The sequence below is a fragment of the Mauremys reevesii genome, linkage group 10, assembly GCF_016161935.1.
Source record: "Mauremys reevesii isolate NIE-2019 linkage group 10, ASM1616193v1, whole genome shotgun sequence".
In the NCBI taxonomy this organism is placed as follows: Eukaryota; Metazoa; Chordata; order Testudines; family Geoemydidae; genus Mauremys; species Mauremys reevesii.
The window spans coordinates 24,748,732-24,764,129 of NC_052632.1; the positions used below are offsets into that span (position 1 = coordinate 24,748,732).

Below are 15,398 nucleotides of genomic sequence, written 5' to 3' on the forward strand. Positions count from 1 at the left end.
CACCTTTACAGACCAAGCACATACCCTTACCTGGCTCCTAAAATATCCTTTTTGGCCAGACCAATTCCAGCTATGATCTTCACCCTCACAATTCGTGTGTTTTCCTGAAATATAAAATAAAATTACAGTCCATCCCAACCTCAATTTAAAAGTTTATTTTACCACAGTTTAAAAAAAAAAAAAAAACCAACCCCACAACCAACCTTTGGCATAACTGATTTCAGACTGAAAGCTAGTCTAATCCAGATACTATATTTTGATACAAATCTGCTACTGAAATTCTGGATGATTTCTTTTACTTGCATCCCTTATTAAATACCACCACCATTGATTCACACCATACTAAAAACAGATCTTAGTTAACTTGAATTGCTAATATCCCAAAATTATCATGATACGTTTGGGAAATATCCTTCAGATTACACATTTCTTCCCTGGAGGACCAAAAGAATTGAAAGTCTGCTCAACAGGATGAATCAGTCAGTAAGGAAGGAAATTCCCATAGACAGAGGATAATCGAAAGAATAAAGGATTGTTATATGCCGCAAACAGCTCTCTCATTTGTACATAAAAATGTCAACATTTATTACTTCTGCAAAATAGTCTTATCAGGAGCATTTTACTTCAAGTGGTAGATAGTTAACATAAAGATGGTTAGCAGAGAGCGAAGCCAGATCTAGACTAGGAACTTTTGCCAGTAATATTTTTTTTTTTAAAGTTACATTTGTGTACTGGCAAAAGCCTTAATGTAGACAGTTACACAGATCTGAGTGCTTTTGCCAGGATAGCTTATTTTGGTCAGGGGACTGGTATGAACGATATACTGGCAAAAGCACTCTTACTGATCTAAGTTGAGTCTACACCAGGAGGGTCTGCTAGTATAGCTATAGTATAGTATAACTAAGCTATACCAGCAAACTTTGTCTAGTGCAGACTAGACCTCAGTATCACTACAGTTTTTGTTTGTTTTGTTAAACTCTAGGTGTTCCTCGAAATGATTGCTCATTATTCAGGGTAGAGCAGTAACAGCTTAATTTAGGAACTACATATTCAAAACAAAGTTGACATGCTGTGAGGCTCTGTATACGATAGCATAAGAGGCCTTATCAAGTTTAATAGAGGAGACCTCTTGAGATGACCTAGGAGACCAACACAACCAGGAATGCTAGAACTCTTCCAATGCCATTTTGGAAGGAGAAGGATTAACAATTTCCTGCTTTGATAATAGCTTTGTAAGGGACCAGTGGTTTGAGACCTCCCTGCTGGGCCCACAAATGATTCATGCTGCCCCAAATGGGGGGGGGTGTGTGTGTCAAGAAGGGGATGACAATCTAAAGGGGAGAACATATGATTGCCCCATGTCTCCTCTGCCTAGCGACATCCCCCCTGCCCGAGTCCGCTGCCACTCTCCCCACCCCATGTTACCTGCATGGGAGTGAAGGGTACTCTGTCCTTCTCCTGCTGCACCACCCCTTCCCGGCATTTTCTGCTCTCTCCCTGGCAGCCATGTGTGGGCAGGCTGGAGCCGCATCTCATGCGGCTAAAGTGACCATTCTGGGTCGCTGCTCTGTGTGGTGCAGCAGCTCCCTGAGAGAGCCAGGCTGCAGAAGTGGTGGTACCCCCCCGCCACCCCGCCTCTGCAGATAGGGGCCAAGTGAGCCAGAAACATGCCAGAGGGAGGGGAATCTGGCTCACTGAGCCCCTGTCCCTGGCAGCCAGGCTCAGGCAGGGGGATGCTGCTACATTGCTGGCAATCATGTGGTTGTCAAAAGCTTTGTTGGCATAAGATTGCCAACGATGGCCATAAAATAGTGTGGATGGATATTCACTAAGGACCTGGCTAGAAATTGATCCGGGTGATGCTCGACCTGTAAGCTATGGCCCTTTGGGATTTGCCATGATGGAGTGCAAAAAAAAAAAAATTTCCTTCCCACAACCTCAGATTGGAGAACAAGAGATTTTCCCCATCCCCAAATTTAAAATTATTAGAAAGTAATTTTGGCCTAATAACCTTGAATGGTCAAATGGTAGTTTTGCATGTTCAGTGCATGAAAGAGGGCAATCTGTCTGGGGATTGGGCCTGCTTTGAGCACAGGGTTGGACTAGATATCCTCCTGAGGTCCCTTCCAACCCTGATATTCTATGATTCTATGACATGTGATGTGGGTTTTAACCAGACTACAATTTTTATTAGTCAAATTATATCCAAAGTTCCTGCTGAGGGCCAGCCCACCAATCACCTCCACCTCACTGATCCTTTGCCATTTCTGAGGGCTCCCTCTGCAGGGGGGAGCCAATCACCACACTAGGTGGGTCTCTGGGTGCCTCCACTCGCATCACTGCCTCTTTCAAGGGTTGAGGTAAGAGGGGACATAGACCCAACCCCAGCCAGCACTGCCATCAAGTGCATTGGCGGGGCAGTCCCTTGGAGTAGTGCCCCACCCCCTGGTTTGCATTTGTTCCCAAGGGGTTAGACATGATGCCCCCACCTCAAAAGGAGATGTCCCCCATTTTGCCTTTTGGGATCTGGAGCCTAAACTAGTAAGTTCCTGCACTGGGCACCTGCCAAAAGTTGTGACAATTAAATGACTCACATTGATCCAAACTGACCTCTGGGAGGAGGAGAATTCCAGCCATTCAATAGCCCAAAACTCAACCCTGAGGTTCTACTACAAGAAAGGCAAAAACCCCAACCAGCATTGGCCAATCTGCTGGTATAGTGAAAAATTCCTTTCCAACCCCAAAGTAGGCAACAATCACAGCCTGCAGTGACCCAGATAAAGGTGGGAGGGTGGATTAAACTATTGGAAATCAGCAAACAGGAAGTAGCATTGAGCATGACTCTTATCATAGATCCAAATCTCATGCAAAATCCCTCAAGACCTTACGGTGCCAAATCTTGTGAGATTTCAAGCCCACCCCAGAAGTCCTGTGGGGGACTGGAAATCTTGCAGGACTCAGGCTATGCTGTCCTTTTGCCCTCTCCCATTTCACGAGCCACCAAAACAAACCCCTTACTAGACTCAGGACCCTCTTTGCAAAGCTACAACAACTGACTTTATTATGCTATTTCTTGCTTCTCCTCCAAGTCTGTTAAATATATTAGCTACAATAGATTTTGGTGCTTTACTCATTTCTATCATCATAAAAACAGAACCACCAGGTATTAGACTTGACAGTTTGCTGAACAGTTCAATGAGGGAGTCTCAAAAAAACACACCACCCAGAGTGTAGTCAGTCAAGAGCTCATGACCTAACACTGGATTAACCGAGTAAATATACAAAGCTAAATACGGCAGTCTGAATATACTAGACTGTTGGCATAAACAATGTATTCTTTATCAGTAAAGCTTCAATACAAGAATTAACAAAGAATGAATGGCATTTCACGTCATGCATTTAACAACCCAAGACAAGTCTGAGTTTATGCAACAGTTTGATACACTTAAGAGAGACGAAATTCAACAAATTCCAGCATATACAGAGCTTCTCAGAAAAGGAGATAAAAAAATTTCAGTGCAAACTTTAAGAAGTTCAAGTATTTTTATTCACTTGAATGGCGAGGCCTGCACATTACCAGTCTTAACTTTAACACTGGGTGAAGATGCAGTCTCAGAAGATTTTGTAGACCAAAGAACTCTTTGAAAAGGGACAACCTCTGACAGCATTTTCAAAACTGGAGACTTACAGTCTGTTGCTTTGTGTGGTTAAAATGAAGTTTGGTTACATAAAAACTTGGATGTCAAACATAAAATCCACAAAGGAATTTAGGCTCCTAATTTGTATTCAGGTTTCTAATGTCCATTGATTTCAATGGAAATTAGGAGTATAAGGGGCTTCATAGATTCTGTCACAAGAGCCAAAATTTATAGAGTTTAATCTGGAAGAAAAAAAAAGGAAAAATGGCATAGTAACACCCTATTCGCACTGTTAAAACTGGAGGATTAGGCAGTAATAAACACCAACATTCTTCAAAAGCAGATCTGTTGGCCACAGGCAGAGTTCTGTATTAGTCACTACAAGGGACAAGGTGGGCAAGATATCTTTTATTGCACCAGCTGGGGCCCCTGACCTGAAGAAGAGCTCTGTGGCTCAAAAGCTTCTCTTTCTCACCCACAGAAATAGGCTCAAAGATATTACCTCACCCCCCTTGTCTCTTTAATATCCTGGGACTGACATGGCTACATCTAACCTGTATTAGTCACAACAAATCAGTTGCCCATGATGGTTTCATCCAAGACCACTCTCTTCTGAAAATCTTTAGTAGGGGAATGGAGTGGGAGAGAAGTCCATGATGGGGTAGGATCAAAGGCCTGGTCAACACTACCAAGTTAGGTCAACACAAATCCACTTGCATCAACTTAGTTATACATGTGGCTACACTTAAATTGGTCTCCCACCTGGTAAGCAGCCAGTTACAGTGACACAGTAACACCACATCTCAGAGCAGCACAGAGCCATGGTCATCCTAGTAAGGTCAACACAGTATGACTAGACATTGCATTAGTTGTACTGACTAACAGTCCTCCAGCACACATTCCACAATGCCTCTGTCCCTGCAACAGAGACCATTCCAGTCACAATCTCCACTGCCCATGGGTCACAGAGGCTGGACACCTGTTCTCCTGCCACCATCTCCTTTCAGCCCCCTCTCCCCCTCCCCATGTACATATGAAATGCCTTTTCCTTACTGTCCACTTTTGTTGTTTGCATCCAACTGCTCAAGTGACCATGCCAGCTACACATACACACAGAGCTATTAGATGTATTCCAGCTTGGAAGAGGGAAGTAGTACAGCATCTCCTTGGCCTGTGGGAAGAAGAGGCTATGCAAGTACAGCTACGGCTCACTCACAGAAACAACAATTTTATGAGTAGATGGAGCAGGGTGATTTGGACAATGGGGCATGACAGAGATCATGGAAAGTGAAGGAACTATGCTAGGCATATCACAAAGCAAGCAAGAGCAACACAAGACCTGGTGCTGCACCACAGACCTGCATGCCAACGAACTGCATGCTAGACTTAGAAGTCACCCCACTGGTACCCCGCAGGTGACTGTTGATACTAGGGATGTACAATAGTAAACGATTAATGGGTAAGCATTGGTCTTATCGGTTAACCCAGCTTAACTGTTAATCTCCAGCCTTTGGCGGCCCGCATCTGCTGGCTGACCCCAGGATATAATTTTAATAGTTTAACTGGTTAATTTGTTAAACAATATTTACATCCCTAGTTGATGCCTATGATAGTGACTCTCCTCCTTGTTGTTCATGGCAGGGAGTAGAGGGCAGTGGACTCGAAAAATGCTGAGAGCCTACAATTGTTTGAAACTCCAGAGGAGTCTAGCCATTCCTGCCAGGGAAGTGCAGATGAGCCCTCTGACAAAGGGGGAGGGAGCTTGGATAAGTGTGTACATGAACTATTCCTTGCAGGATGTTTTTTGTTTATTTATTTGTTTTCCTTTCCCTCAAACCTTCTCCCCCTTCATACTTCCCAGGGCCTTTGTTCTCTTATAAAAATGGCAAATAGGCCAGGTGCAAGACAAGACAAACTGATTGATTTTTCATTATTTTCTTCTCACTTTATCCCAGTAAAACAAAAAGGTTAGAGAATACATTCTAGAAAGAGTTGTATGGCAATCTGGTTACACAATCCACATTAGGTGAGCATAATGGGGTACAGGTACAACAAACAGAGGTAGAATCTGCCTCCACTTTTCATTTCTTTGGCTTGTTGTGCTATGCAGGGGCCTATGCAGAGTTCTTTGTTTATCAGAATAGCAATGTCTGACTCTTATCCTCTAGAAATCTCAATGATGCTTTCATGTAGATACTCTACAATCCTCTCTTGATGATTTCTATGGATGGCAGCCCTGTTTCTTCCTCCAGGATAGGACACTTTACCACGCCATTCTGCCTTGAGTTTGACTAGCACCACAGAGGTTAACAGGCTAGGGGCAAGGTGACTTTAGGACAGCTGAGCTTTGTGCCTCCGTCACCATGAAGTGAGAGATATCAGCCAGAAATCATTGCCTGTGAAAACAGTGTCAATATATTTACTCTAATTTCCTTGTATCTATCCTAGGGAGAAGGACAAACCATATAATGACATGTGACATTATTTCCCCCTGCCAGGCCACATTCACCATGGTTTTGAGCTTGAGAGACGTCTGTAGCAAGGTGCTCCAAAGCTACAGGGTCAATAAACATTTCTTATTAAGGGTACTTGGGGGAGTCACATAAAGGGAGTTTTGAGACACTCCCCACCCCCCACCAAAAAACAAATAGACACACTATTAGATTTGATCAGCAGCCTCTGGCGCTGTGGCCTTCAGGGGGTCACCCCCAGCTCTACACCTGCTGAATGTCTGACCCTGATCAGAATGAGAAAGAAGAGGACTAGGGAGGCGATGTTCTGTGAGATCCTTCAAGCCACAATTGTCTTGGACCATGATCAAAGATCTTAGAGGACCCTTTAGAATACAAAAGAGGAGGAAAGGCTGAAAACAGAGTGGTTGCTCAGGCAACATACACAAGAGTTGCAGAGCATGGTTGGCCTATAGCCCAAAGATCACACTCAGCAACCTTTGCAGTCATTGAGAACTCCTTGGCTACTGCTCTTACACCCCCCAGCATTCCGCATAGCACTGTGGTGCATAACCTTACCTCTTCCACCACACTGCAGGATAAGAACGTTAGCTACACACATGCAGACCTGTGAAAAAAAAAGTCACAAGCTGGTGTGTATACAGCCACAATGAACTTCACTGAACTACTGCTTACATACATGGGCATCAATGTTTACTATTTCTTTTTCCCTAGGGATTGTTGTCAAAAGCTTTTAACCTTGTTTGTTTGTTCTTGGATTTTATTGTATGCCAAAAACAGCAGTTAACAAAACTCAAGTTCTATTTTTTTTTTAGAAAGCCAGAGTATTTTTATGAGTTCACACCAGGGGTTGCGGAATATACAGCAGAAGGCAAAGGCCCAGTGATATTTATGAATGTACTTCAAGTATTATGGCACTCATAGCAGCAGGCAAAGACCCTACTTACTAGGGCGACCATACGTCCCGTTTTGGCCAGGACAGTCCCTTTTTTAAACCCTATCCTGACTTTTTTTTGGCAAAAGTAGGCATTTGTCCCATTTGCTCTTGCCAACTGATCAAGGTGGCAAGTGCAAATGGGACAAAGACCCACTTCTGTCAAAACACTCCAGTGCACAGGAATGGGGGGTGGGGGGGTGCGCATCGATGCCAGCCCGTGCAGGGGAACAATGCCAGCAACAACAGCCCCACCCCTGTGAGAGGGGGGGACCAATCAGGTCTCTGGTGAATAGTGACACCAGCTCTGCTGGGGGAGAGGGCTTGACCTAGCCCCACATGGTGTCCTATTTTCCCTTTGGGAAATATGGTCACCCTACTACCAACATAAAATCTCAAGTACACAAGACACTATTTCACGGAAAAACACCACAGAACTCTAGAAAAATATTTTACTAGTCAGCCATAGTAAAGCCTCCCTCCACCACAGAGCTCTTCTAATAGCCCTCTGGATGTTCAAATTCAGCAGACAACAGGTCAACCTCACCCTCCACCCTGAGGCAGTTTCCCCCCTTTGCCAATCAGATATTAAGTAGTATACAACATGCAGCTATAACCATTGGGATGTTTTTCCTCACAGAGATCAAATCTAGTGAGTAAAAACCCCAGCACCCCTTCCACCTACCAGAAGTATATTTAATGGTTATTCTGCACTTGCTGAGCCAGTAGCTGAATCATTCTTTGGTGCTGTTAAGATGGTTAGAATACAGCTTCATGAGCCAGGGGAGCAAGAGGTAGGCTGGGTACCCCAGAATCACTACTAGCATTTCAATATCACCAATTGTAATCCAGTGGTGAGGAAAGACTATCCCGACTGGCAACTTTCTGAACAGTCTTGTGTTCTTAAAGATGCAAGCAGAGCTGTCCCTAGCTATTCTGGGGCCCTATGCAGGTGAGTAAATTGTGATCCCTCATTGTGATCCCCAACTGTAGCAGTACTCCCTTAAGCTGTGCAAATACTGCAGAATCATGCATCTGCATTAGTGATGCAAAGGAAAACTGGTGTTGAGCTCTGCAAGCTCCAAGCTTCTGTCAGAGAGTTGGCAGACACTGAAAAGCACCATTTCTCATTTGTATGGGTTGGATTTCACTGAGGCTGGTATTAGTACCTAAGTGTATGTACAGATCCATAGACCATAACTGTAAAAGGTATTTGGCACTCTTCACAAAATAAATTTGAAATTCCTATCTTTAGAAACCATGCAAATCCAAGGGCTTGGCTACACTTGCGAGTTGCAGCGCTGGTGGAGGCTTTCCAGCGCTGCAATTAGTAACCGTCCACACCTGCAAGGCACATCCAGCACTGCAACTCCCTGGCTGCAGCGCTGGCTGTAGACCTGGTCTGGTTGGGGTGTAGCGATTGCAGCGCTGGTGATCCAGCGCTGCTCGTCAAGTGTGGACACACACCAGCGCTGTTATTGGCCTCCAGGGTATTAGCAGATATCCCAGAATGCTTTTATAAAATTACTCTTTGTTTTGTTATGCAGCCTCTCTTTGTTTTGTTGTGAACTCGGAGCTCGGTAGCTCCGTTAATCCCGGAGCTGCTTATCTAAACACAGCTCCTGTTTGCTGTGATCAATCTGTACCTGGCTGTGAACAATCAAATTAATGAGGCAGGCAGGGAGTGAGTGTTTGCTTGACAGAAACGGGGCAGAGGGGAGAGAGGGAGTCCGTTGGCTGCAGGCTGTTTGCAGTTAAGAGATCGGGAACATTTTCTGATTTTTCAAGGCAAGAAGGTAACACACAGTGTTGGCTCCAAAAATCCACACACTCTCTCTCTCTCGCCCGCTCCCTGTCACACTACACCCCACCCCACCCCCCTCTTTTGAAAAGCACGTTGCTGCCACTTGAACGCTGGGATAGCTGCCCATAATGCATCACTCCCAACAGCGCTGCAAATGCTGCAAACGTGGCCACACACCAGCACTGGTAGCTGTGAGTGTGGCCACACACCAGCGCTGTCCCTGCACAGCTGGATGACCAGCACTGTAACTCCCAGCGCTGCAACTTTCAAGTGTAGCCAAGCCCCAAGAGTCAGCATAAAACTGATCTACACACAAAAAAGGACTAATGTAGAATGGTATTTGGAGAAAGCTAACTTTGCTGTTATGCTTATAGTATACATATATATACACATATATATATATATACACACACACACACATATATATACACACACACACACACACCTCTACCAACTTAAAATAAAAATATTCTACACATCTCAACTACTTTGTCTGTTAGCAAAACTCACCTTAAAATGGTTTTAACAAATCAAGTACTGATGGTTTCTTTTCATACTTCAAAACTACTGATCTGTTTTAACTAAAGCTTTCTAAAACAAGTTTATCCTGAGGCTGACAGCAAACATGGAAGATATCAGCCTACACACTTGAAGTTTGTCAGCATTATAAGCAAATGAAAAAAACTTATGATAGGAAGTGTTAGGCAACCTTAAGTACAGATGAAGCTACTAGCTCAGTCCATCAGAATACCGACAGTACCACGAAACAGCTGAACATTGTATGGGATGCTTGTTGATCAGACACTAGACCCCTCTAACTGGTAAACAAAGGCAATTCTAAACTGTCAAATATACTAGTAAAGGGAAAAGCTTACATGTGTACAGAAGTAAACAAAACTTTCAAATTTTACCAGGTCATGTGACTAACTCAACAATTAGAGAAGCTGTACAATAGGTGAGTTAATGGCACACCAGCAAAACATGATAGTCATGAAGATACCATGCTCCATGTTGGAAGTTTAGCAGCACCCGGGTCTAAATTTGTAAAAGTCCCAGGAAAATAAATGCTGATATAAGTCTTATTTCAGACACTGAACATTCCTGCAGTACCTGTCGTGACAGCAATTAGTGTTGGCAGGTATCAGAGGTATTTTGCAATACAGATAAAGACTGTTTTCAGCTATTAACTTTCAGAAGAGTGTCAGACTGGTAGCACGGGGAAAAAAAATAAACAGTAACGTATCTTTCTAGCAGAGAGCTATTGTACTGTTTTGACTAAAGCAGCAAGAGGAATTTAGTGAATTAAGCATTCAATTAAGCAGAAGGCATTTTCTATACAGAACATGATATTTGAGAATACTCCTCAAATCCAGGCAGCAACTGGCATACAAGATGTGCTGACTACCAAGCTGAATATATTTTTAGGGCAATGACTGGAAGGGTCAGAGATATTAAGTCCCCCAAGTAGAAAAAGGAATTGGTGAATAGTAAGTTAAGTCTATTCTTTGCAAAGCTGTAGAGCAGTGGGTTCTCAACAAAGGGGTATGTGTACCTCTGGAGGTACACAGAGGTCTTCCGGGGGTACATCAACTCATCTAGGTATTTGCCTAGTTTTACAACAGGCTATGTAAAAAGCACTAGTGAAGTCAGTACAAACTAAAATTTAATACAGACAAAATGAGAAAGGCAATTTTTCAGTAATACTGTGCTGTGACACTTGTATTTTTATGTCAGATTTTGTAGGCAAGCAGTTTTTAAGTGAGGCGAAACTTGGGGTATGCAAGACAAATCAGATTCCTGAAAGGGCTACGGTAGTCTAGAAAGGCCGAGAACCACTGCTCTACAAATATACCATTAGCTATTCCAGTGACTATGAAGACTCCGTGTCACTGTAAGTACTCTTTGGCCCATCTTGATTCCACAGTATTCTGTAGCACAGTTGGAATTGGCAATCCACATTAGTGTGCATTCTTCATCAATAGCTACTGAGAGAAACTGAACCTGTAACTAATACCTTTATAGTGATGACGACAGTGTATTGACAGTTATAAACTGACAGGCATTTAAATGCCACAGCATATATACCATCATTGTTTTCTAGACATGTTTAAGTAGTGAAATGGGTACAACGTTTGAAATTAAAGATGGGTTTTAAAAAGTTCTAAGTACAGAATAGAAAATGTTCAAGAAAAAGGCTGCACAACAGGTTATATATTAGAACAGCTTCCACAAAGAGCAGGTATTTCATTTATCGTCATGCTTTTAACTCAGAGTACAACATTTTCAGAAGGAATTCACACAAAGGTACCACACCTCTACCTCAATATAACGTGACCTGATATAACACAAATTCGGATATAACGCAGTAAAGCAGTGCTCCAGGGGGGCGGGGCTGCACACTCCGGTGGATCAAAGCAAGTTCCATATAACGCGGTTTCACATATAACACGGTAAGATTTTTTGGCTCCCGAGGACAGCATTATATTGAGGTAGAGGTGTATAAGCCATCGAGAGCAGAATAGGGAATTTGGTTTGAAAACACTTAAAATATAGCATAAATCAAGCAGTTTTAAAGTAGATCGGTGTTTAATGTTGGCTATTCTACATCGTCCTCTTCAAATTTTAAAATGTCTAAGTCTTCCACTGATCTTAGCTGGTAATGAAACAATGGCTTGAGGTGAAAACATCCTGTTATTCTTTAGCTCTAATCATGTTCTTATTTCCCCCCTCTATTTGCATAGGTCAAGAAACAGTCACCACTAAACCTAGCCAACAAATGCAGTTTCAAAACAATATTAAAATAAATAAATCAAATAGTGCAGTAATCAGAAGCATGACAGATGACATTAAAAAGGTCAATATTATGTGAATTACTAAGATCTTCATAGTCTGCACGCAGTATAAAGATAAAGCATAGCCGCCAAGACCCACTCTGCTATTTTTCCTGATGTGCGAGTACTGAAAGCTCAAGTGAGAAAACATGCTAACAATTTAAAAGTTCACATTAAAGTCTGATGGAGAGCACAACAGAATAAACTGAGTTAGAGCGTGGAAATTGGGGTGCTGGTGAAGGGAAGAACAGAATCTAGACTTTAGTGTTCTGTGTACTACAGTACACAAGGATAGTCAGAGTGGCAGAAAAAGGTAAGAGAATGAACTAAGGATTCAGGAGCTGGCTTTACACAAGCTGTTTTGGATAAGTAGATGCGGTGATCTCTAAGGAGAGAGACAAATTGCCTGATTTCATAAATTAGTCATAACTTTGCTAGACACTAAAATTCATGGATTTGGGACACTGGATTTATGACTTATTACAACAATCTGCAACCCACTAACCCCCTTTTTGGTCCTATAACTGCAGAGATTTTAACATGCATTGTAAAAGACCATTCAAGGCGAACTACTTATGCCAAACAATCTGGTCCACCTTGTGTTTAGTGAGGATACAGAGTACCTTTCCCTGGCAGGGAGCCTTCAGCCCAAACATCTACACTGCAATTTTATGGCCCCACCACTTGAGCCCCACAAGCCCAAGTCAGCTGACCTGGGCTCAGACTCTGTGCAACTAAAAAAACCAACACCACACTGTAGACACTGTGTAAGCGTGAAAGTGTCTTTCACCAACAGAAGTTGCTCCAATAAAAAGATATTACCTCATCCACCTTGTCTCTATGAAATTGCATGACAGAAATGCACCAAGTCTAAGATCACTGTATGGCATGAGTTACACTCATTTATTGCTAGCATAAAATTTTTTACAATATTAAATTTATGGAGTGCCTTTTCCAGTATGCTTCTCAAGCCACTAACTCACTTTAACTTGAGGTTAGTGATCTTGGGCATTTAAGGCTTATTTGAAAGACAACATTTCCAAGAGAAAAATGTCCCTTTACACCACACTGAGCCAATGCTTTAGTAATTACTATCAGGAAAGGGTGCCAACTCACTAAATTAACCTAATGTTCCCTGATGGTCTCCTAATCAGGCATAAACTGCTTAGCTTGCAAGATCTGACTATGTAATAATACTTCTCCATTACAAATCAATAAATGCAGTGGTAGGGTAAAGAAAGGTAATCAAGCCAGAGAAAGCTTCACCTGAAAGTGAGCATTCCACTGTAATGCCTGAGAAACCTTGAGCATGAATTGCTTTTGCCAGGGCAAAGTAGTTTTGTAGGGTCCAGTTCAGGTCTCTTATCACATGCCTATGACAGTACCCTCCATCTCAGTCACCCCATGTCTGGGGGCCTACTCTCATAGGCATACACCGCTCATATATCTGAGAGACTCTGCGTCTTCTAGCAATCCTTTTCTACAGGTCACCCCCATCGTCCCCATTAGAAAGGGCCAGGATGCCAGCAAGAGAGCCAAAGGATAAAATAGGGAAGGCTCATCACCACAGCTTACCAGAATCAGATAGGACTAAAGATGGGAAATCTGACCTGCCAGCCAAAGTACCATTTTAGATGTGCATATGGTCCAAGGCCCAATAAAACTGCACAAGCCATATAGGCATAAGATAGTCACCACATGGCAAAGTCTTATAAACGGAATGGCATCAGTGTGTCTTGAGCCACGCCAACAGCGTCAACTTTCTTTAATAAGTTTGATAGACTATGCCATTAAACAATAGAAGATTAAATGATCCTTAACAAAAATAAACTGTAGTGACCAATTTTTTTCCGAGTATCCAGTGCCCTGTGAATGTACTCAGTACCAGAGGGCCAATATTACACAACCGTAATCGTTATTTCCTAAACTTCTGCATGCATCTGCACTTTGAAATGATGACTCAGTTTTGTATTCCGCTATATAAACTGAAAGTTTCTGTACTTTATCAGTGCGGGCCCCACAGTTCCTTATGTTCTCTCCAGTGTTACCTCTGAAATAGGACTTTAAAAAAAAATTGAAGATCCCAATGTCTCCTGTTCTCTTTTAATCAATACTCCAGACTAAGAGCTATAAAATCAAATTATTTTAAGATGATCATAGCTAAGAAGGTGACCTGTAACAAGCTATGATGCTATGTAGATATTTAATCCAATGCTGCAAGTATTATGAACTTGAATTGTTGTAGGTAACCCAAAAAACAGTTTGAAAACCCATTTGCAACTCTCAACTCATTTGCGGCTCTGTCATCACTAATTCTGAACTAGTATAGCAAGCCATGGAATCCTATGCATCTACTTCCATGCTGTTGCATAAAGTATTTTTACATAGATATGCTGTAAGCTTTCATCTCAGGTTCCAATGATACTACATTCACCACATGAACTCTCCGACTGTTGTAAAGTTTTGAACTTCACTAGAGACTTGAATGATAGTTAACTGAACAAGGCTGTAAAAACAATGTCAACAGAAACTCAGGTTTTAGTACTAGTGTCAGAAGATCACCACCATACCATTACAGTCTTCTTTTTAAAATATGACTTTTTGTTTCACATGAGGAACAGGAGTCAGGTCCATGTTAAAGTTTTCTTACCACAAAAAATAACCACGTGGGTTTCGTTTATACAAGAAAGATCTCCTACCTAATCAGCTTCAATGGCAATCACAGCAAAGCTCAGAAAAGCTTGTAATTAATAAGCAACTCATCAGTAAGAAATACAGACTGGTTTGTATTAAAACAATGGTAACTCATGAATTCATCTTCCTTCACTGGACGTAACACTATTTTTTAACATTATCTACATTTGTTATATTTCCCTCTTTTAGTTTGTAATATTTGCCACTAACAGGTATGGCCCGAATCATCTCATTAAAGGTCTATTGATGCTTATAATTCTTCACTCTTAGTTCTGCAGTGAAGTTTCCCCTAACTCTAACCCTTAGCTGCATAATTACAGCTTTTTGCATTATTTAGAAAGAATGATTGTCCAGACATTTTAATCAAATGGTCCCAATTAAAATCAGATGTTCAGACCTGAGTGAGGTGAACAAGGTGCTAGATCAGGGATGGGGAAACTTTTCGGCCCGAGGGATACATCCGGGAATAGAAATTGAATGGCGGGCCATGAATGCTCATAAAATTGGGGTTGGGGTGCGGGCTCTGGTTGGGGGTGCGGGATCCAGGGTGGGGACAGAAATGAGGAGTTTAGGGTGTGGGAGGGGGTTCTGGGGTGGGGCTGTGGATGAAGAGTATGAGGTGCAGGAGGATGCCCTGGCGGGGGTCAACTGGTGTGGAAGGCAGGAGGCGGATCAGGGCTGGGGTTGGGGCATGGAAAGACGCTCAGGGGTGCAGGCTCCAGGCAGTGCTTACCTCAAGGGGCTTCCAGAAGCAGCAGTCATGTCCCCACTCTGGCTCCTACACCAGGTGCCGCCCCTGCAGCTCCTACTGGCCGCAGTTCCATGCATAGGAGCCAGAGCGGGGCCATGCCACTGCTTCTAGAAGCAGTGTGGAGCAGCCCCTGACCTTGCTCCCCAGCTGGAGCGCCGGAGTGGGGCAAGCCCCAGACCCCACTCCCCAGCAGGAGCTCGAGGGCCGGCTTAAAACAGCTGGCAGGCCAGATGCAGCCCGCGGGCCATAGTTTGCCCACCCTTGTGCTAGCGAGT

At 43.0% G+C, this 15,398-nt stretch overlaps 1 protein-coding gene across 1 annotated transcript in view; it reads right to left on the reverse strand.

Moving 5' to 3' along the window:
- NEDD4 (NEDD4 E3 ubiquitin protein ligase) overlaps positions 1-15,398 on the reverse strand; it is a 105,398-nt gene that overhangs the window by 86,999 nt on the left and 3,001 nt on the right. The window contains exon 2 of the mRNA XM_039490108.1: positions 31-104. Coding sequence (XP_039346042.1) covers positions 31-104 — 74 coding nt within the window. The remainder of the gene's footprint in view (positions 1-30; positions 105-15,398) is intronic.